Consider the following 21,755-nt stretch of genomic DNA (forward strand, 5'->3'; position numbering starts at 1 on the left):
AAGAGAGAGAAAGAAAGGAAGGGATTTCTTCTTTTCTTCGCACATGATTCTTCCTTCTCATGTTCCATGAACGGCAAGAAAACGGGCAAAGATCCGCGCTGTGAACAAACGGTCAACAGATTGAAATACCCTTTTAAGGACAGCTGTCAGCAGTTACATGACATTTACAATTCACTGTTGTTCTTCACTTACACCAGCAACACTAATTTGTTGCTTCCATCTCCCTGTACAATCGAGGCCTCTCCTCTCTACACGTGATCAGGACCCCTGATGCCCCCAATGTGCATTAGGAAACTATACATACCGTCAGTCAAGATGCACGGATCAAGCAGAGCTAGCAATGAGATCCTGCTCGCTACCCGCAGCTTCGAAATCGTCTTCAGCCACCATCCAGGGCAATTTAGGTCCCTAAGATTATTTCACAACACTGAAGCATCAGAGAATTGGAGTACGCCCAAGAAGCGGCGAGCTCACAGCATGCTTGACGGTCACTTTCTATTTGGCAACTGAGCTAGCTTGGCTAGAACTTTGTTGTCATGTCACATTGAACAGAAATATGCTTACTATTTACCCATTTTTTTCCACTTTCTCTGTGCAGAAGATTTAAGCTACAGCTAAAGGTTACAGAGAAGAGAAGTCGCCCGATGTCTCGGGGTAGAAATCATAAGCTATCACACAAGCAATCGCTTAAGAGATCGTTCTTTCCAAACTCTTTTGTGATGATATATATGCACATACAGACCCAAAATGATGCTCATAGCAGCCTACCTTCCCTTGCCGTAGGATTTTCGGGTAATGTCCCATCATATCAACCACAGTAGATGGGTCAGCCACTCTAATGCCTCCATCAACCACAAAGTCAAGGCCCTAGTTACGCATGCAATACGGGACAAAAGAAAAAGAACACACAAAACATCAGTTTTGTCTCTATTGATCCCACAGATAGATGACTAATGCATGTGCCAAAAATTTGAGATTAATCTCTTTTTCTACAATCTAAGCAAATGCGAACAAAATAATGAATCAAAATGCAGATTTTCGAGGATTTCCATGGACAAGGAGTTAAAGAGCTGGATCTTAGGACAAACATTTAAGGAGAGGATGCACGAAAAATTCTTTGAGACCTTCTCATTTTCTGCCCAATCTGTTCAAATTCTTTGGTTCATAACCCATAAGCTGGACAAGGGATCAAAGCTAAGAAGAAGCACCTCATCGAAGTAATTGCTCTAAAAACAGTCGATATTAGAACGGTCTATCTCTAGCAGAAACTCGTACATTTGTTTAATGCGATGGCATTGCTAAAGTTCAGTTCTGTGTGCCAAAGTTTTGTGATGAACAAACAAAATCAATCTCAAATAGTCAGCAAGATCCAACTTACTAGAGCGAAGACATACCTCTGGTCCATAACTATCAGCTATGACAACTGGATCTATCATCCACTCATCATCCTTTGGCCCTTTGACACTAGAAAGCAGGACAATCAGTATGATCATCTGAATTTGCTTGGGTATGCTTGGCATCCAAAGCATGATAAATACATCACGAACAGACGCCAAAAAAAAAATCCAACCTGGTCGAAATTAAGGGTGAATCCATCCTCTCTAATATAGCTTGACATATGGCATCATCAGGAATTCGGACGCCAACACTTTTCCTATGAGCATATTTGGCAGCTGTAGTCCCATACCTAGTGCATTGTTTTGGCAACTCTTTGCTTGCAGTTAAAATGAAAGTATACTGCAAATGGAGAAACTTCTTAACTGAGTTGGGAACCGAAAACTTCATATTACAATGTCTGACAGATCTGTTTTCCCAGGGGCATCCTAAAGACTTGCAGCGCAGTAAATCAAGCACATCACATACATCTCGGAGGCCACAGCAACAAGCAACCATCCAGAATACAAAAGAAATGTTAGATTTCATAGTGATATTCCCATACCATGCGCAAAACAAAGGAACTCGACGGCCAGCAGTTGATGCATTTATGTTGTTTAACTTGTTACCAAGGGTTTCTTTCAAGGAGATCCACAGGCTGAAGCAAATTAAATGATAATGTACAATCAAGTGTTCAGGTTCCCCAGTCTTTTCCGCATTGTGTGAAATACATTGATTTGACAAGCTGCCAGCACGAACCTTGGCTTCCTCAAGGAGAAACAACATTTTAATGTGAGAAACTTACAGGGCCAGGTAAGCAATGTTTCACAGCTCGAAATATATTTGTATGTCCTTGACCATCACCACGAGGGAATCCCGTTGTGTATGTATCTATGTCACGGAAGGAGCGGCACAATATACTAAGAGGCTGCACAATCACATGTAATAGCAAGAAGCATTAATCATACAAAAGATGATGTGATCGAACAATCTTGCTACAGAGGTGTTCTAGATGGAAGACTGATTCTGATCTGCATGACTTTCTTAGATAATCACTTTGCTATTTCATGGACATGACATGGTATTCTCAGGCCCACGATATTATTCGGTCATACTGAACTGACAAAAGAGAACCAGAAATATTCCATACCTTGGAATCAGCTATGTCTTTGATTCTGTAATCATAAAGAACATAAAACAACTTTTATAAAGACAAGGAAGTAAATTACATTAAAACGATCTTCTACTAATTGACAAGAACATGCCAATACCTCCTAAGTCTTTCAATTGCTGAATGGCTCTTCAAGTTGCAAACTATGGCATATCTAGTAATACGAGAAACATTCAGTAAGCTTTTCATAGTTAATTATCTCACACATACAGGAGCCTCATGCACAAGGAACGGTAAATTGACAAATAATCACAAGTGAAAGTTCAGTTATTAAGTCTGGGTTGAAACAGTCATTGTACACTGTTTTACATTCATCTTAATTGCAGAGGCAATACAGAAACTCCAATTTATAGGCTTTTCCATTATGAGCATTGCGGAAAACAACCTCTAACCAACAAAAGTAGTAAGAAAACAATAGGACTTAGCCAGGTGCATTGTGATGGAACAAGTCGAGGAACCATTTCAAATTGGACAAGAATAATCAAATGTGAGAAAAGAAGAAAAAAATTTAATTTAAAATCTAGACCAACAACATAATACTGACAGAGTCCTATGCAGAAAAAAATAGCATGTCTGTCTACATATTATCAACAGGAATCCTTTGGGACCTACCCTAATAAACAGAAATCATCATAATTTGGAGGACCACACTAGAGAAATTAATTGCTAATCAGAATAATATAGAAAATATATCTAAAATAAAGAGGAAAAACTTGACTGAGGGTAACTAAGAGTCATTTCCAAAGTAGCAGCCATCATCAAAGTGACTATTTGATAAGATTTAGCATTCCAGTAGCGTTCCAGAGATGGAAAGAGAAGGATGGTGAAATAAAATGAGGACATGAGTTTGAGCATGAAACATATAGGAGAATTGGGTAACAGTCCACCATAGTCGAATTCAGCTGAGAAAGTAAATTCACAAAGAGGGTTCTCCCTTTATGATTATGTCCATGAAACAAAAGTGTCAAACACTATCCAACGAACAATTTGCTTAATTAATGCGAGCGATGAGGAGCAGGATTATAGGATACACAACACATCTAGCTGCATGTAAACGAAATGTATCGACACATCAAACTAAAGGGAAAAACCAGTCTTTACTAGTACCAGACGGAGATCCAAATGAAAGGTTCCTATCAGAAAATTGCGAAAAAGGAAAACACCCAACATCGGATTAAAAGCAGAGAGGGCGAGCATACATTGTGTCCGTAGGAATCACCCCAACAGCTCCTTCTTTCAGAAGATCAACCACAGGATCCAGTTTCCAACTGTCTCCTCCTAAGGGTTCAACTTCAACATACAGCAACCCACCCTCCTACAATAGTTAACCCCATATGATAAAATTATGCAGTGCCAATGCAATGTTATAGACATTCTTAATAGCCTTCAATCAGAATCAATCTTTCATTCTCAAGTAACACTCGGGGAAGAAACCAAAAGAGCTGAGACCATATCAATCGATAAGACAAACTCCTTCGACTTCGCCTCATCTAATTTATGTAAGAGTGGAGGTCCGAAAGAAGAGAGAAAGAGTTATAATATCACCTTGGTGAAGCGAGGAGTGGCGTACTTGAGGCGCTTGGGGCATCTCTTCACTGCAAGAGCCACGACTCTGAAGCGTCTCGCCGGCATGAAAGAGGAGACGGAGAAGAAGCGGCTCCGATTAGGAGCGCTGACATTTTCCGGCACCGAGCGGGAATTCAGGAAAGATAAAGCTCCGCATCGATCGCCATGAAAATTCTTCACTTGCGGTTGGACTGCCATTCTGGGGAGAGAGAGAGAGAGAGAGAGAGCGGAGGGAGATGAAAGATTGTCGCTTTGCAACAAGCCGTTAAGCGCCTAGGGCGATGTCGTTTTGGAGCCGATGTTGCCTGCGCTCTTCGGCGGGGACGTTTCTGGAAAGTCTTGGTTTGTGTTTGATTCGACAAGTTGCTGACGTAAACTTCACGATCCTAAAACTCAAAAGTATAATTGAATTCTATAATTTTTAAAAAATTTATAACTCAATTTAAAAAATTATCACTAAAATATAATTGAGTCCTAAAATTTTTAAAAAGTATAATTAAATCCTAAAATTTATTGAATTAATACAATCAAATCTTTCCGTTAATTGCATTTTTTGAAAGTTTTATGACTCAATTACATTTTTGTAATAAGTTTTAGGAATATGTTATACTTTTTAAAAATTTTAGGACTCGATTACACTTTTCAAAAATTTTAAAACTCAATTGCACTTTTGTGATAGCTATTGAGTCTAGATCATGGACGGCTTGGTGGTTAGGTTTTTCTAGATTAGCTTAAAAAAGGGAAACTAAGACGTGGTGGGACGGGTAGTACTTCTCCCTTCGGTCATAATAAAGTTTCTTCCATGTAATTAAATTGGTTAAATTAGAGGGATATAATTAGGGGTGTCAATGGGCCGGGTCGGGCCGAGTCTCAGCCAGGCCCGAGACGGCTCGAAATTGAACAATGCCAAGCTCGACCCGACCCGAACCCTCTTTGGGCCGGGTCGGGTCGGGTTGGTTTCTTTTTTTTTTTTTCTTTTTTTGAATCAAAATCACTTGAAATGTCCATCGAATGAAAAGAATATAAAAAATAAAAAATGGAAATAAGATAAATTAAAAAGAAAACATGGGTGAAAAAAAAAACCTAAATCGGGCCGAGCCGACCCAAGCCGACCTAGCTCGATCCTAACAGTATCAAACCGGCCTGAAAGGCCCAAAAATTATGGTGATTTTTGGGCTCGGACGGGTTGGGTCGAGCGAGGTCGAGCCGACGCGGGCCTTTTTGACACCCCTAGATATAATCAATCAAATGCTCAACCAACTCTTGTAAATGTTCGGTGGTAGGAATTGGTGGATCTCTCTTGAAGTCTATTGATGAAAAATCCCTCTATTTCTTCAATCACCCTTTTCAATTTGCCATATTGGGTCTATTAGTTTACGATTAATGACAAATTTTATGTCGGGATATAGAGTGATAGATTATCTTAAGAATACTGATTTGCCAATATCTGTGGTTGGACCATAAGGAACCCGAGGAAAAATGCTAGTGAAAACTTAGGGCCACTTTAGTTCAGCTTTGGAGGAATGCCGTAGGGAAATACAAAAGCCTTTGGTCTAAAGAGTTTTTTTCGAAATGTAAGTAGTGTTTAATAAAGTACGATTTAAAAACGGTTCACGCTATTTACACTCTCTTATTGGCTTATGACACCCCTTTTTATATTGAATTGACTACATTATCCCTAATGGATATCATTCTTGATTTAAATATTTTTTTTCTTATCTTTTTTTCTTCGTTTTCTTTTGTTTCAATTTTGCTAGAGATGAAACTATATACTCTTCTCAAACAACATTTACTAAGGTTAAATTTGGGATCTAGTCTTGATTTAAGACTAATGCTTGCCTTCTTTTTTTGTTTTTTGCGTTTATTTCTCTGTTTGGAACTAATTATTGTGTTTCTGACAAAAAAATATAATTATTTTCTTAATGAGTTGTATATTTTTTTTACTAGGAAACTATTATTCAAAAAATAATTTCAAGACAACTAAGAAGATAATCTTTGAGTAAATTGTGTACAGTGCATACCATCTCGCCAATTTGTACCAAAAGCCAAAGTCGAAAAATTCACAATCACGAGGATAATCTAGGGAAAAGAAGTAAATAATTTGTAGATAAAATTGACATTTCTCTACTATGATATAGGATTAGTGCTTGCTTAGATTACAATAATGAAGAACAAGTTAAAAAAAAAAAAAGACAAAGAAGAAGGAAACATTGAAATGTAATGGTTGTGGAAGAATCGATATATAAAAGTTGTTTGAAAGGGATGTGGGTAAAAATTTTTTTTAGTAAAATTGATGGAAAAAAAAAAGAAGAAAAAAAGGTAAGAAATTATTATGGTTAACACAAAAAATGTAACGAAATTAAAACCGATAAGATAACAAGATATGATAAATTGGTATTTTGATGGGTGTAATGGAATATTTGTATTGTGAAATTAATGAGAAAGATGATAGAAATAAAGGCAATTTTATGGATTAATCGGATAAAAAAAGAAACAATAAATTGAAGAGAGAGGAGGGTATTTGGGTAAGTTAACAAGAAAAAGGAGTGTATTAGCTAAAACGGAGATGGAAAAACCACCGCCCTTTAAAAACATATTGGGAAACAACTTTGGTTAAAATAGTGTTTGAAAAAATCACAATTTGCAAAGTCTTTTTGCTTTTATTTACTTTTTTTAAAACCTCAAAACAGGCTAAGGGTCGGTGGGTGGTAAGGCCAATCCGCCGTCACCGGTATTGTGACCTCAAGAGAGGCCTAGGTCGCGCGAACCCAGGCAACCAAGGTTGATGGTTGCCTCAGTCACGTGACCCGGGCATTGCTTGAATTGATGGAGGTCGAGTGATCTCAAGTGAGGTTGGCGACAGCTTGCCGGTCGCTCGCCAATGACTAAGGCCTTCATCGGAAAGGTTAGGATTTTCAAGGGTATTTTTGCAATTATGCAAGTATAGCTAGGATAAAAGAAAGAAAAAAGTCTATTTTCATAGTAAAAATTACAGCATTTCAAAGTATCTTCAAATCTATTATGGGCTCAAAGGCCTTTGAAAATAGAATTGCATTTTTCCTGATGCTATCCATAAGAATCGCCACATAGCCCTTGTAAAACCAAACGGATCTACTTTTAATTCTTGAATTTTCGTGTATCATACGTCTTCATTTTATTTTATTCTATTTGACCGAGAAATCTTTCGAAAAAACTCTACTTGTCGTGGCGACCGTAGCTAAAAGCTGTCGGTGAGGGTACGGTCCGGGACTGGGGCCCAAAAGGACATGCACGACGTCGTTCGCTTGCCATTAAAAGACTCAACGGTCATGAACCGTCTTTTGCCAACAGCTCGGGAGATAATAATTATCACATGTTCAAACAATTTTAAAAACACAAAAAAAAAAAGAAAAGGAAAAAACTATTTTGACCACTCGGGAAACACCTGATCGGACGTGGGACTTGTGCAGAAGTTGAATGCCGGATGCGAGGCAGACACCCTCTGAAATGCCAATTCGAGTCATTAATTGCAGGGGCCACAGCTAATCCGTACATTGATTTAAAAAATAAATAAATTTTGCAAACTATAATAATTTTTTGCAAAATATATTAAAGACCATCGCGGAATTGTGTAATTTTATTTTATTTTTGCTTTTGACATGCATCTTCTTTAGAGGATTTTTTGATATTTTAGCAAGCGAAATATTAAGGTTTTACAAGGATTGAAAAATCATTACGAAAGGATAGAAGGAATCTGCGGTCGATGACTATCTAAAGATATCGGAATGAGTTTTCTAGTATCGTCACCAAAGCATGCATTCTGAATCACCATCCCCCAATCGAACCGAGATTGCCCCCCCTACCCCCCCAAAGTCCAAGAATATGGAAGCTTTGCGTCCGAATTTTATTTCGAATTGAGATAGTTCCAGGTCTAAGAAAGTGGATGCTTTGGGTTAGAATTTGATTCGACGCGGTCGATAGTTCTGAAAATGGCCCTTGATCTCAACAAAGTTAGAATTTCATTACCAAGACCTTTTTTTCGTAAGGCGTTATTAATCCTTTCGTGCATAATCCTTAGATCATGATGGCCGATAACCAATCGATAGGCCAAATTTCGGCTTTATCTGCACGGCTTTAAGATCACTCGATTTTCGCTTCTATTGATCGAATTCGTTCATGTTCTAATTTGGACAACTCAAGCAGTGCTTTACAATTATGATGTACCATGATGTCTGTGATTCGATAGAGTTCAAAAAAATAAAGAGAAAAAAAAATTAAGGAATGGCCATAAAAGTAAAGGAAATTATTTACAGGGAAAAGTACAGTGGCATTTTGGGAAATACAGAGCGATAAATGCAGAGAGAGAAATCCACCGTCACTCCTCCTCCTCTTCTCTCTGTCGCGTCTCTCGGGGGACTCACAGTCACAGGACAACGCACAGCCAAAAGCAGATTTCAAAGGTTTCTCTCTCTCTCTCTCTCTGATCGCCAAAATCTAGGGTTCTCACTTGTCAATCTAGAGTTCGAGTCGTAATTCACTTGACTCCAGATTTGCGTAGCTCGAGCTCGGGTCCTCGTGCGGCTACTTCAATTCCCCTCGGTCTCGCTCGCTTTTCGACCACTCCGTTTGCTTTATCAGTTGAAAACTTGGTAAGATTCGTTGAGGGGGGTTGTGCATTCTGTTGCTCGAGATGCGCTGGCTTCTTGATCCGAGAGCAGTTGACTTGGGGTTCGTTTTGGTCTCCGTTTGAGCGATTTCGGTGTAGATCTGCGGAAATGCTGTTTGATTGTGAGGCTTGTGCCACCAGAAATGGGGAATTTGCTAGCTCTTTCTATGTTTGGTTGCGACTGAATTGGACACTGCTTTTCCTAGGAAATGGAAAGGGTGGTAAAAAATGGAATGTCAATCTTTTTCGGGTCAAAGTGAATGTGTTTGGCGCTTTCGGTTCTCACCGGCTTTGGATACAATATGATTTGAGAGCGCTGTCCGACATTGCATTGCTTATTTTTGGTGCAAATTGGTTGTTTCTGCCGGTGGTAAGAGCTGCGTTATGTTGTCAATTGTTCATGCCGTGTCAACAGCAACCTGGGAGCCGAACTCTTAAGTGTTAGTATTTAATCATGTAGTAAGTTTACGAAAGCATATAGCTTTAGAGAGTGTTTATGTACAAGTAGCTAGAGGGAAAATAGCTGTATTTATTACTTCTAACAGAAAAAAAAAATAGGTATTTTTTGAATTCGTTCCAATTTAGCTTGGCTGTCTGAGAAGGATTCATATTATTTTATAGTATTAAGACTTATGTTGAAATCTGGGCGGCGGGGGGTTGATAGTCTTCAAAAAATCGGCGTGGCAGTTGCAAAACAACTTCCCACGGCTTGGAAGAAATGAAAAACCTTTTCTCACGAAATGGGTAACTGATGGAGCTCTTATGCCATTGTGCTATGATTAGAATCTTTAGTGTCAATGTAATACTCAAGATCCTTCTATGAAAATTTGTATCAATGCCATTGTAAGCCTTCCCCTGCTATTGAGATGTCTGCCTCAAATAACATGGAAGATTGTATGTTGTGTCCCTAAACCGCCTTACATGAGTTTCTTTTATGTCATCATTGATGTTTTACAGAATTTTCTCAGATATGTCCATTTTCTTTTTGAGGGAATACATATTGTTAGTTGCAACAATTTTTGAAGATCGTCAGATAGCTTAGGCTAGAGACAATTGAACATGCCATTGTTTACTGCCCATTAATTCCTTCTTTCTCATTTCCATCACACTTATTTTGTGCACATCTTGATACTAAAGGTCTTTTATGTTGGCGGTATAAGATTAAGAGCAGAGTCAGCTTTGCAGCTTTATGGAGCCTTCCTCTAAGGTTGAATATCATCCTGTAGTAGCGTATGGTACTCTTGCAATTTTAGCTTACATCCTTTTCTAGTGGGTTCCATCTCCATGTACCCCCACATATTTAGTAAGATGCACTGGGTTGGATATATACTAAAATTGCTTGCATTGTTTGTGTTCATTGGCCTTCAAGTCTGACTGTAGCCTCGCTCAAGCTCTTCCTTTTCCTGAATTTGCTTCCTAGCTAGGATGTCAAAATTCAAACCACATTTGTTTGCCATGAGTTTCTAACGTGCCAAGTACTATGTCAGTTGAAGCAGTACTTTCTTTAAGAATGAAGGCAATGACGTTGTCGTTGTTTGTTGATTTTTTATTTCCTGTTTTTGATGGGTAAGAATTCGATTGTAAATAACTTAAGCAGATGGAGAGTACAATGTCCTGCAGCATGCGCCAAGGCTTATTAGAGTTCTTAAGCAGGACAATCAAAATTTTGACATAAAGTCCTCAGCATATTGAAATCAACTTGTCTGGGCAAATCATGGTTAGTATTAAGTCTGAAACCGACAATAGACCGTACTATCTGTACAAGGCCGCAAAGCTAAGAATAAAATCAGTATCATGAAGCTCAGAGTTGCTTGTTTTCCAAACATGATGTCCAAGTGCATTCTAGGTTAACTTACATGTAAAAGAAAGAAGAGCTTTGCCATTACAATGCTGAATTGCCCAGATTAAGTCGAAACACCAATCTTCAACAACCCTATCAATCATGCACAATCAAGTACCTATTTCCAAACCTCAACAACAAAAAGGCACTCAAAGAAGATATGTTTTGGGTTAGCACAAAATAGCAAACAGTAGAGGTGGCATCCATTTCACCAATTTCTCTCTGATAGTGAATCTATTTGTTATCCCAAGCCAAGTAATAAAGCAATGTTTAGGCAAGGTATGAAGGATATAATTGCTTTTACAAATATTATTGGAAGTGTAATAACCAAAAATGCATTGATGAAGATGTAAGCAGGTTCTTTCTTGGAATTGGTGGGATGAAGCTCAAGTTCTGCTCAGTGTTGAAGATTGCAGTATTAACTGTTCAACAAGTCAGCTTATCTGTTTAGGAATAATTTTTCATGGTCAACGGGTTCGGGATATGATTTAAATTCTTAGTCTTATAAAATGTACTTTCCCCTTAATCGCACTTATTGCTTCCCGTTCTTTAAGGGAAAGCTGAGTGACATGATTGGCCAGCTTTATTTTGCAGAAAGCGCTTTCTTATAGAACGAAAGTCTTTCGGGAAATATTAAGCTTTTCCTTATACAATGTGTGATTGAAACTAGAAAGCAACTTATTATCCGTTGTGCTAGATATTTGATAATCTCTAGCCATGCAAGTTCTTTTGTTTGATAAGTAACCTTGGTTGGTTTTCTGGTTATGCATGTTAAATTTGACATTTGGTTAATGATTTTGGTTTACCATCCCCACCATACTTTAACTAAGTAGGAGTCACTCGTTCATCCCTTCACTTTATCCATCTAAATAAAGTATCATATCTTTTCCTTATCTTCTCGATACTGCATTTATCTAAAGCATAACACATGTTAGCTCTTTACTTTTGCAAGATGGAAAGCATGCATAGCTTTTGGCAGTTGGGTGATGAGCTACGTGGACAATCAAGAGTCTCGGAAGATCACAAGTGGCTAATGGTTGCTTCCAAGTTGGCTGAGCAGACAATGTGTAAGAGTGAACGCATGAATAACACTGACATTTTGAAGGGTCCAGCAGAAATTAGGCCGAGGGATAAGATCGGTTACCAGGAAGACAACAAATTTGAGAGCTTCAACTTTAACGTGTTGAACTTGGAGTTAAAGATGGCAGAAAATGTGGGCAAAAGTTGCTTCAGGAATGGTATTTATGAGACAAATGCAGCGTGCCAGAAAAACAATCTGAATAGTATTGGAAGCATGGCTTCAAACAAGTATAGCAGTAATCACTTTAACAAGGATGCTTCTGCCTCTGCTGCCAACGGTGAAAGTTGCAATGCGGTAGACAAAAGGTTCAAGACTCTTCCTGCATCAGAAACTCTCCCTAGAAATGAAGTGCTTGGAGGATACATATTCGTGTGTAACAATGACACTATGCAGGAGGACCTGAAGCGTCAGCTATTTGGTACAAATTATTCTTCTCTCCTGATTATGCTCTCAAGCTTGGAATTGCATTAGCTGAGGTGGTAGAAAGCCTTTTGTCTCTTGCTTTAAATTGTTATTTTTGTACCAAGTGTAAAACAGCAATTTAAATGACTTATTTTTCTTGAGTGAGAAGTTCTTTTTTGGGTGTAGTTTGTGCTCACTAGAGTAGGAAGAAAATTGGACCCAAAAAAAAAAAAAAAAAGAGTAGTAAGAAAAGGAAATTAAGTTGGAGGCTGGCTACTTGGGTGGTGACTTTGGTGCTAGTCTAGACCCTAAAGATCTTGATTTGAGAAATGTCTGGCGATATGGTACTCATCAGACCTTACAGTTGCGAGTAAGGATGTTTATTTTGGGAAATTGTAGTTAAAAGTCCTCACTTAATTCGGTCGCCATAGCTAACAGGTACTAGTTGCACACGGCAGTTTCCAAATCAGTTAGGGTCAGCATTTGAGTATCTTGGACTCTCAACTCTTTGAAGACTCGATGTGGCTTCTGAAAGTTACGATTTATCATAGGACATTATAAATACATACATTATGTTACGCCAACAGACCTTTTACTTGAGAATACTAGTTTTAACTGCCGGTTATGTTTTCATCTTGCAGGTTTACCACCAAGATACAGAGATTCTGTCCGGGCAATAACGCCAGGCTTACCTCTGTTTCTCTATAATTATACTACTCATCAGTTGCATGGTATTTTCGAGGTTCGTCGGATGGCCTTCTTTGCAAATTTATCCTTTTTTTTACCAATATCATTGTCTCTTCTTTCTTGGGACGGCCGATAATATGGATCCTGGATGTTCTTGGTTGTTTTGTCATTCTGCACCTTTCCCGTTAAAATAGTAGAAGATAATATTTGTGTTGGAGGTGAATGTCACTGGTTTTGCAGCCAGGACTTCTATTTTGCCATTTTACGTGGGCCACTTGCTGGTTTTGTGGCCATTAGTGTTGTCTCTGATAGTTTTAATCAGAAGTCTTCTTCTCCAAAATTGCAGTCTTTAGTGGAGTAAAGGTTGGTAATATCGACCATCCTCAGCTAAATGTTTAACCGCTTGTTCCCTTCTAATCGACAGGCATCAAGCTTTGGAGGTTCTAATATTGACCCTACTGCGTGGGAGGATAAGAAATGTAAAGGTGAATCAAGGTTTCCTGCTCAGGTCGGACTTGCAACTACATATTTGCATACCCGTGTCTATTTCATCTTAGGAAGATAGTTGTTTTTGCTGCAGCATCTCATTCTCTCTTTTCTTCCTGCCCGAGTTCAACAGGTGAGGATTCGCATTAGGAAACTCTGCAAAGCGTTGGAGGAAGATTCATTTAGGCCAGTCTTGCATCACTATGATGGTCCCAAGTTTCGTCTCGAGCTCTCAGTTCCAGAGGTATGCATTGGTTCTGTGATCTCGAACGCTCTTGAGGCATTGGAGGAAACTGACGATTTATCATGATTGGATGGTTTTTATTTTCTACAGACCCTCAGCTTGCTAGACCTGTGCGAACAAGCAGGATCTGCATCGTGAGCATGGTAAAGAAAACAGAAATGGAAGCATAGGCGTTTCTATGGTGCGTGAAAGCTGTGTCCGGGGTGTGTGCGGGCGTGTGTGTGTCCGTATGTGTGGGTGTGGGGGGCTTTTGACCAGTTTTTCCGAAGAGCGTAAGCTTGGAAAGTGCGAGCGTATGGATCGTGTCAAGTACTAGGTAATGGTGTCTGTGCCTGCCTAATAAGGAACCTCCGTCGCGTGAAGACTACTCCATGAGAGCGTGTTATGCTTATCTTTGTTCCCTTGTAAGTCCTTGCAGATGTAAAACCCATGATGGCTCTTCAATTTCCTTGAAAAGCCTTACATATCTATCTACATGTCATCTGACGGGCTCTTCTGTTGCCAATTCCTCAATTCGGTGCTTGGAGTCCTGGAAGATTTTTGGTTTTGTCACGAAAAAAGGATCTAAGGAAAGAAAAAGAAAGAAAAACAGACAGTTTACAGGGAAAGAACACTTTGTTTTTGTTATTAACAGCAAGAGGAGACGATATGCCTATGTTTCATAAAATTGAATAAATTAGTAAGGATAAGTGGTTTTTCAATAAAATGCATCTTCCCCAAATCCTGGCGTGGATTCTTGTAATCAAACGACGGCCAGGCAAATTCAGATTTTTTTTTTTTGTTTTTTTTTTTCATTTTTCTGGTAAATAAAGAGTTGTAAAATAAATTAGAACGCTACTCACTCGCCCATCTGATCAAAATTCAATCTTTGCAAAAACTGTCAAAAGTCTCCGTGCACCAATCTCACTAATCGCTACTTAGTTATTCTGGCCTCCCCCTAGAAAAATCTGACCCCTAAATAGTAGCAACCTTAGCGATTGACATGTCAACACATAGAAATCCAACCATGTAGTAGAAGAAAGTTAAAATCAAGCAATAATGCTGAAAGAACTAACTGACACACTATGCTCTTCTTGCTTAAAAATCAGTGATAATCATGAAACTGATGATTCCCCTGCGGAGAAGCCTGCTTCATCTGGTTTGGGATCGGACCGCCCTGCATCACCAAGATCGGCATGGGTGGCAGGGCCAGCTGGACCAACTGCGCGTCGTGGTACGCCCCAGAGCTCGAGGTGCTCCCCAGCGACATGTTGCCCATGACGGGGCCGTAAGTCGACGTCTCCGAGAGCATCACCCCCTCCAGGGTGGTCAACTGGTAGTTCTGCATTGCAGGGAAGCTGACCCAGTGGTGGAAGTTGTTGAAAAACGCAGTGCCGCCGCAGCCACTCAGCCTGGGCGGGACGTCGCCGACATGGCAGTGGTTCCGGTATTGTATCTTCTGTGCCCACCACTCACTCGGCATCGGGATTGAAGAGTCGGGTTCAAACAGGGGTTGCTGCTGCTGCAGCAGCATATGATATGGCAAGTCTGGATGTGGTTTTACATCAATGTGTGGCTGCTTGAATGGCACAATATGGTCCTGAAACATGCCCTGCATGTGATGATGATGATAGACATGATCATGCGCACGTATGTAATGCTCATACAAATGGTTCGATGATCTCCTCATCGCGTCCTCCTTCATCGCGGCCAGCCTCGCCTTGGCCGCCTCGAGCTTGTGCCCTAGAGAGGCCAACAGCCTCCTCAGGTCCTCCTCGGAGAAGCCCTCGATCAGCATCTCCGAGACCGGGTACTTGGCTTCCCAGTTCACTAGCCATGCCTTGGTGAGCTCGGCGTCGACCTTCCTCTTCCGGTTCGGGAAGAAATTGGGCAGCCCAATTGTCCTCTTGGCATGGCGGTCGGCGGCCTCGCTCTTGTACCGCTAGATGAGGAGCTTGATGTTCTCTGGTCTCACAGGCCAGACCTCGGGCTCGGCGGTGGCGGTGGACCCTGCGGGGTCGTAGATGATCATGCACGTGTCGACGCCGCACAAGGTGGTGAACTCTTGCGCCTTCTCCATCAAACCCTTCTTCCTCTTCTCGCAGGTGATCCTGCGCGCTTTCTCTTTCGGGATCATCTCCAAAGCCAACTTGCCACGACCCATGTCCGGACAACGTCTGACCTTTCTTGAACTCTACCTTCTTTCTGTCTGAAAACTCCGCAACAGAACAAAAACAACCGTACCAAACAAATTTGGAAAAGAAAAGAAAAAAGTACATGCCCACGAGTAAAGACACAAGAAACTATCATATTAGGGCAAGAGTTCTTGCTTATCACAGAAAAAAAAAAAGAAGTTAGATATTCACAGCTATCCTCATGTAAAAAGATGGACAGTCGTCCATTAACTTTATTAAAGTGCCATAAACAGATTAATTAGCAAAGGGAATCAATAAAGGAACAACTGTAAAAAGATGGCGGAGAAGGAACTTTCCTTCTTTTTCAATGGCTTCCTCAACGTTCCTGAGAGTCATTTCCACAATTTCTCCAAGTCCCAGTTAACTTTTTTAGTGTAGAGAGAGAGAGAGAGAGAGAGAGAGAGAGAGAGAGAGAGAGAGAGTTGGAGAAACAATCTTAGGAAACTAAAGATTTAATTATTTTGGGACCATATTTTCATAATCATCTTCCATCTTACAAGATACCAGGTTATTACATATTTCGATAAGGTAATAACGAATCTCGACTTATTTATATAGTCTTGATTATTAGAAATAATCAATAGGGCTGCTTGCCTAGGGCTTTCTTTTTGTCTGTTGATCCCAAATTTTCTCCATTTCAATGTAACTTATGATTCTGACTGAAAAATTTAAAAAAAATATGTAGATTATGATTTGATTGTGGTAGAGTCTTGCCCTAATTATCGCGTTTATGATGAAACGAGTCTCTAGAATGCCTTCAAGAAGGGCTCGACTTTGGTAATTGATGACGGCTATTAATTAAGGAAACTTCAATTAATGAGTGTTGAACTATTCTTCCTTGTTTATGCAATGAATAATCATCTTAGCTAGTCTTTTCTTTTTGCCATGTGTTTCTTAATTACTCGGATTTAGTTGGTATGTATGTATTTATATTGAAAACGGAGAAAATTCTTTGAGAAATATAATTGACTTTTCCATTTTTTTTGTAGTAATGCTTATAGAAAATGTTTGAATGTTAAATATAAGACAAATAAATAAAAACGTGAGATGTTATATGATTGAGGATATTTTTTGGGGAAAAGGAAAAAAAGGATTGTGAACCCTTTAGGAGATATTTCGTGTTTCGCCGAATCTTTATAATGTGATCACTTTAGGAGATTTTTCTTCAGTCACTTATGTGGTCTTTCTTCACACTTTAATGATTTTTTTTTAAAGATTTTAGCACCAAAATCAGCGTCATATTAAAGTTGTGGAACCAATAATCTTCTTTTCCTTGACATGGAAAAAGAGAACTTAGTTTGAGGTTACGAATTCTTGGACTTCGAGGGTTTTGTAGGTTCTTACTTCTTAGTCGCATGTTTCAAGCCTTGATTTGCTTATTGACTTTTATTGCGTGACCCTCACCCTCGGTGTCCTCTCGGTAATATAATTAAGGGTATGCTATGGTTGTGTATGCAAGCAAACTGACTGTTTATCATCAATTTCCATGGAAGCCTTATATCAATCTATCTATATGTTTCTGAATTCGTGGTTCTGAAGCAAATCATCTGACGGCTCTTCTGTTGCCAATTCCTCAATTCTGTGCTTACACTCTTGGAAGATTTTTGGTATTGGCACTAAAAAAGGATCTAAGAAAAGAGAAAGAAAGAAACGCAGAGAGTTTACAGGGAAAGAGCACTTGATTTTTGGTATTGACTATCCTCTTTTTACGCTTTGGGATGGCAATAAGAGCAGACGGATATGCCTGTGTTTCTTAAAAGTGAATAAGCAATTAAAGATAAGTGGTTTTGCAATAAAACGCATCTTCCTCAAATCCTGGCGTGGATTCTTGTAATAAAAGAACCACCAGGCAATTTTCGGATTTTTTGTTCATATTTCTTTTTTCCATCTCTTTGGAAATAAATCCGGTTCAAAACGAAATTACAACATTGCCCATCTGATCAAAATTCGATCTTTGCAAAAACCATTAAAGTCACTGTGCACCAATCTCACTAATCAGTAATCACGACTAACTTATTCTGGCCTCCCCTAGAAAAATCTGACCAGTAATAGTAACAACCTTAGTGATTGACATTATCAACACATAGAAATCCAACCATCTAGTAGAAAAAAAAGTTAAATCAAGCAACAGTGCTTAAAGAGCTGACACCCTATGCTCTTCTTGCTTAAAAGATCAGTGATAATCATGAAACTGATGATTCCCCTGCGAAGAAGCCTGCTTCATCTGGTTTGGGATCGGACCACCCTGCATCACCGAGAGCGGCCCGGGTGGCGGGGCCAGCTGGACCAACTGTGTGTCGTAGCACGCCGCAGAGCTGGAAGTGCCCCCCAGCGACACGTTGCCCACGATGGGGCCGTATGTCGACGTCTCCGAGAGCATCATCCCCTCCAGGGTGGTGATCTGGTAGTTCTGCATTGCCGGGAAGCTGACTGAGTGGTGGAAGTTGTTGACAAGCGCAGTGCCGCCGCAGCCACTCGGCCCTGGCGGGACGTCGCCAACGAGGCAGTGGTTCCGGTATTGGATCTTCTGTGCCCACCACTCACTCGGCATCGGGAATGAAGAATTGAGACAGTCGGGCTCAAACAGGGGTTGTTGCTGCTGCTGCTGCATAAGATATGGCCAGTCAAGATGTGGTTTTACATCAATGGATGGCTGCTTCATTGGGATTGGCACGTCCTGAAACATGCCCTGCATGTGATGATGATGATAGACATGATCATGCGCATGTATTTGATGCTCATACACATGGCTTGACGATCTCCTCATCGCGTCCTCCTTCATGGCGGCCAGCCTCGCCTTGGCCGCCTCGAGCTTGCGCCCTAGAGAGCCCAACAGCCTCCTCAGCTCCTCCTCAGAGAAGCCCTCGATCAGCGCCTCCGAGACCGGGTACTTGGCTTCCCAGTTGGCTAGTCGTGCCTTGGCGAGCTCGGCATCAACCTTCCTCTTCCGATTAGTGAAGAACTCGGGCAGCCCAATGGTCCTCTTGGCACGGCGGTCGGCGCCCTCGCTCCTGTACCGCTCGATGACCAGCTTGACCTTCTCCGGACTCGAGGGCCACACCTCGGGCTCGGCGGTGGCAGTAGCCCCCGCGGGGCCATAGATGAGCATGCACGTGTCAACGCCGCACAAGGTGGTGAACTCTTGGGCCTTCTTCATCAAACCCTTTTTCCTCTTCTCGTAGGTGATCCTGCGCGCTTTCTCTTTCGGGATCAGCTCCAAAGCCAATTTGCCACGACCCATGTCTGGACAACCTCTGACTTTCTTGAACTCTACCTTCTTTCTGTCTGAAAACTCTGCAACAAAAAACAACAGCATCAACCAAATTTGGAAAAAAAAGTGCTGCCCACAAGTAAAGACACAAGAAACTATCATACTAGGGCAAGAGTTCTTGCTATCATAGGAAAAAAAAAGTGGATAGTCGCGGCTATCATCATGTCAAACTTATCGGTGAAAAACACAACGATAGTGGGGAAGGAAACTCAACGACACATTAATGGATAGTCGACCTCTCATTTATGGTCCAAACCATAAATGATGGAGGAGAAAGAGCGGAAAAGGAATGATCAAGAAGAGTATAATTACCGTTTACAATCCAAACCAAGACACAAAACCAGTTTTTTAAAGTGCCATAAACAGATTAAGAAGCAAAGGGAAGTAATAAAGGAACAACTGTAAAAAGATGGCGGAGAAGGTACTTACCTTCTTTTTCAATGGCTTCCTCAACGTTCTTGAGAGTTATTTCCAGAAATTCTCCAAGTCCCAGTTAACTTTTATAGCGCAGAGTGTGTGTGAGAGAGAGAGAGCTGAAGAAACACTTGATTTACACTTTTTAGGAAACTAAAGATTTAATCATCTCCGGACGAGATTTTTAGGATCGTCTTGCATCAGACAAGATACCAAGTTATTACATATCTCGATATGGTAATAACGGATCTTGACTTATTTAGATATCCCTGATTATTGGAAATAATCACTAGGTTGCTTGCCTAGGGCTTCTTTTCTTGTTTTTTTTTATTCCGTTGATCCCAAATTTTCTCCATTTCAATGTAACTTACGATTTGATTGTAGTAAAGTCGTGCCCTAATTATGGCGTTTATGATGAAATGAGTCTCTAGAATGCCTTCAAGAAGGGCTTGACTTTGGTAATTGATGAAGGCTATTAATTAAGGAAAATTTAATTAATGAGTCTTGAACTATTCTTCCTTGTTTATGCAATGAATAATCATCTTAGCTATTCTTTTCTTTTTGCCATGTGTTTCTTATTTAATCAGATTTAGTTGTTAAGTATGTATTTACATTGAACATGGAGAATAATCTTTGAGAAATATAATTGATGATGCACGTCATTATAACCTAATTAATTAAGTAAATGTTCCAGGGTAGTTAATAATTAATCTAAACGTAAGGGTTAATGAAAAATCCTATGCGTTGCATGGGTTACACCCACTACTTAGAATAAATATACCAAGAACATAACAAATCTTTATGGCATGAAAATTTCCTCGACTCCGTATGATTACAATTTTAGATTTTGTCTTAGAATATATATTTTTACTTTGACGTTTCAGCAGTAGAAATGAATTCTACACTTACACAATTACAATATAGCTAAACATGACCGGACTTAGCTCAAAATATTTGGTCCATTGTTAGCGTAAAGTATAAAAAAGTTCTAAACCTATTGTATTGGTATTAATTCAATCCTAAACCTTTCAATTGGATCAATTTAGTTCTAAACCTTTTTACATTGGTACCAATTCAGCCCACTCGGCTAATTTAGATAATAAATTATTGACATGGATGTTGCCCAAATTACATGGCACGACCGGCGGTGACGTAGATATTTATTTATGATTTTTTTAAAAAAAATTCTGAAATTTTTTAATTTCTTATCAGCCGTTTTCCTTTTCCTTATTTTTCCACTGAGCTTTGTCGAGGGTTGTGGCCGTCACCCATGGCCGCCTGTGCCCGGCCAGATCTAGGCAAAGTTGGGTGATGGTTGCGACCCTCGCCTAGTGGCCGATGAGCTCACTGGAGCTAAATGGGAAAAAGAAGAAGAAAAGAGCAAACAAAACAAAAGAACAAAGTTAATGAAAAATTAAAAGTCCTACCTATTATAGTTTTTGCCAATTCAGCCCTAAAATCTTTTAATTTTACCCATCTTTTTTTTTTTTTGCCTCAAAATTTATTTACCAATTGAGTCATAAATATTTTCACTATTTGCCAGTTAAATCCATCCGAGCAATTTTGCCTGGAAATCACCGATGTGGGTGCTATCCCTCCAATGTGGCATAATTGGCACCGACATGAATACTTTTCTATAATATTTTAACATTCTTTCTATTTTTTTATTATAAATTTTCTAATTTTTTCCATTTCCTTATTTTCCTATTCTTTTTGCATGGCCAGCAAATGACCATTGATCACTAGTTGTGGCCAATGAGGGTCCAGGCGAGGGCAAGGGCTAGCCTCGCCAAATCTAGAGAGGTCGATCCTCGCCCTAGCCATGGTGGCCAGCCCGGATCCGGGAGGCTGGCCCTTGCTGGCCCTCGCTTGACGAGGTAGTAGTGGCCTGGGCAACGATTGGACTCGTCGACCACCGTCGTGGCTAGTGGCCAATTGTCAGCCAAAAAAAAGAAGAAAAAAATAGAAAATTTATAAAAAAAATTTAAAAAATTATTAAGATTATGCACGTCGGCAAGGTCCATGCCACGTAGGATGGCCAACTTCCACATCAGCGATTTTAGGCCAAAATTGGCGGGATAGTCTTAATTGACAAAGAGTGAAAATATTTAAGACTCAATTGACAAAATTGAATAGTTTATGATTGAATTAACTAGAGTATAATAAGTTTAGGACTTTTTGCATAATTTTTCCAAACTTTTTTTATACTTTTTCCATCCATTCTCACGAGAGAGTGCTAAAACATTTGACTCTTCCACTCATTTATATATAAAGAGGCTAGTCAATCAGATCATGGACAGTTAATGGATCAGTTTATGAACAAACTTAAAAATTTAAAAGGTTATTTATTATTTATTTTTATTTTTTATGGATAGGTCAATTAAAAGCAAATAGGGCAAA

The 21,755-nt window shown here is 39.8% G+C and overlaps 3 protein-coding genes across 8 annotated transcripts; 1 reads left to right on the top strand and 2 right to left on the bottom strand.

Moving 5' to 3' along the window:
* Window positions 1-56: 56 nt before the first annotated feature.
* Window positions 57-4,441, bottom strand: LOC115741160 (uncharacterized protein YciO). Of its 3 annotated transcripts, none has more exons than XM_048283374.1 (9): window positions 4,091-4,441; window positions 3,745-3,860; window positions 2,646-2,699; window positions 2,525-2,549; window positions 2,180-2,302; window positions 1,571-1,737; window positions 1,395-1,464; window positions 769-867; window positions 57-427 (listed from the first exon to the last, which is right to left on the bottom strand). In XM_048283374.1, the coding sequence occupies exons 1-9, from the start codon at window positions 4,307-4,309 to the stop codon at window positions 401-403; spliced, it is 900 nt and encodes a 299-aa protein (XP_048139331.1). In that variant the 5' UTR covers window positions 4,310-4,441; the 3' UTR covers window positions 57-400. The 3 variants fall into 3 exon arrangements, with proteins under 3 accessions (XP_048139331.1, XP_030530771.1, XP_030530772.1); XM_030674911.2 differs by having other exon boundaries at window positions 57-408; window positions 4,091-4,439; XM_030674912.2 differs by lacking the exon at window positions 2,180-2,302 and having other exon boundaries at window positions 57-408.
* Window positions 4,430-13,649, top strand: LOC115741157 (B2 protein). 4 transcript variants are annotated; one of them, XM_030674905.2, is made up of 8 exons: window positions 4,430-4,436; window positions 8,514-8,550; window positions 8,639-8,739; window positions 11,549-12,095; window positions 12,721-12,821; window positions 13,191-13,274; window positions 13,386-13,496; window positions 13,587-13,649. In XM_030674905.2, exons 4-8 carry the CDS (start codon window positions 11,549-11,551, stop codon window positions 13,632-13,634), a joined length of 891 nt encoding a protein of 296 aa, XP_030530765.2. In that variant the 5' UTR covers window positions 4,430-4,436; window positions 8,514-8,550; window positions 8,639-8,739; the 3' UTR covers window positions 13,635-13,649. The 4 variants fall into 4 exon arrangements, with proteins under 4 accessions (XP_030530765.2, XP_030530767.1, XP_048139341.1 ...); XM_030674907.2 differs by lacking the exons at window positions 4,430-4,436; window positions 8,639-8,739; XM_048283384.1 differs by lacking the exons at window positions 4,430-4,436; window positions 8,639-8,739 and having other exon boundaries at window positions 8,536-8,550; window positions 11,532-12,095.
* Window positions 13,650-17,843: 4,194 nt separating this feature from the next.
* LOC115741369 (agamous-like MADS-box protein AGL82) lies at window positions 17,844-18,911 on the bottom strand. The gene has a single exon (XM_030675243.1). The coding sequence runs from the start codon at window positions 18,909-18,911 to the stop codon at window positions 17,844-17,846; it is 1,068 nt and encodes a 355-aa protein (XP_030531103.1).
* Between the last annotated feature and the right edge of the window lie 2,844 nt (window positions 18,912-21,755).

Source organism: Rhodamnia argentea, chromosome 8 (assembly GCF_020921035.1).
Source record: "Rhodamnia argentea isolate NSW1041297 chromosome 8, ASM2092103v1, whole genome shotgun sequence".
NCBI classification, from domain to species: Eukaryota; Viridiplantae; Streptophyta; class Magnoliopsida; order Myrtales; family Myrtaceae; genus Rhodamnia; species Rhodamnia argentea.

Bases quoted from the DNA above. Each gene is read 5' to 3' on its own strand.
- LOC115741160 (XM_030674911.2), bottom strand. From the start codon at position 4,309: ATGGCAGTCCAACCGCAAGTGAAGAATTTTCATGGCGATCGATGCGGA. The intron at 3,861-4,090 runs GTGATATTATAA...TAACTATTGTAG, and splicing joins CCACTCCTCGCTTCACCAAG to GAGGGTGGGTTGCTGTATGT. The intron at 2,700-3,744 runs GTATGCTCGCCC...TCGTATTACTAG, and splicing joins GTGATTCCTACGGACACAAT to ATATGCCATAGTTTGCAACT.
- LOC115741369 (XM_030675243.1), bottom strand. From the start codon at position 18,911: ATGGGTCGTGGCAAATTGGCTTTGGAGCTGATCCCGAAAGAGAAAGCG.
- LOC115741157 (XM_030674905.2), top strand. From the start codon at position 11,549: ATGGAAAGCATGCATAGCTTTTGGCAGTTGGGTGATGAGCTACGTGGA. The intron at 12,822-13,190 runs GTTCGTCGGATG...TCTAATCGACAG, and splicing joins AGTTGCATGGTATTTTCGAG to GCATCAAGCTTTGGAGGTTC. The intron at 13,275-13,385 runs GTCGGACTTGCA...CGAGTTCAACAG, and splicing joins AATCAAGGTTTCCTGCTCAG to GTGAGGATTCGCATTAGGAA.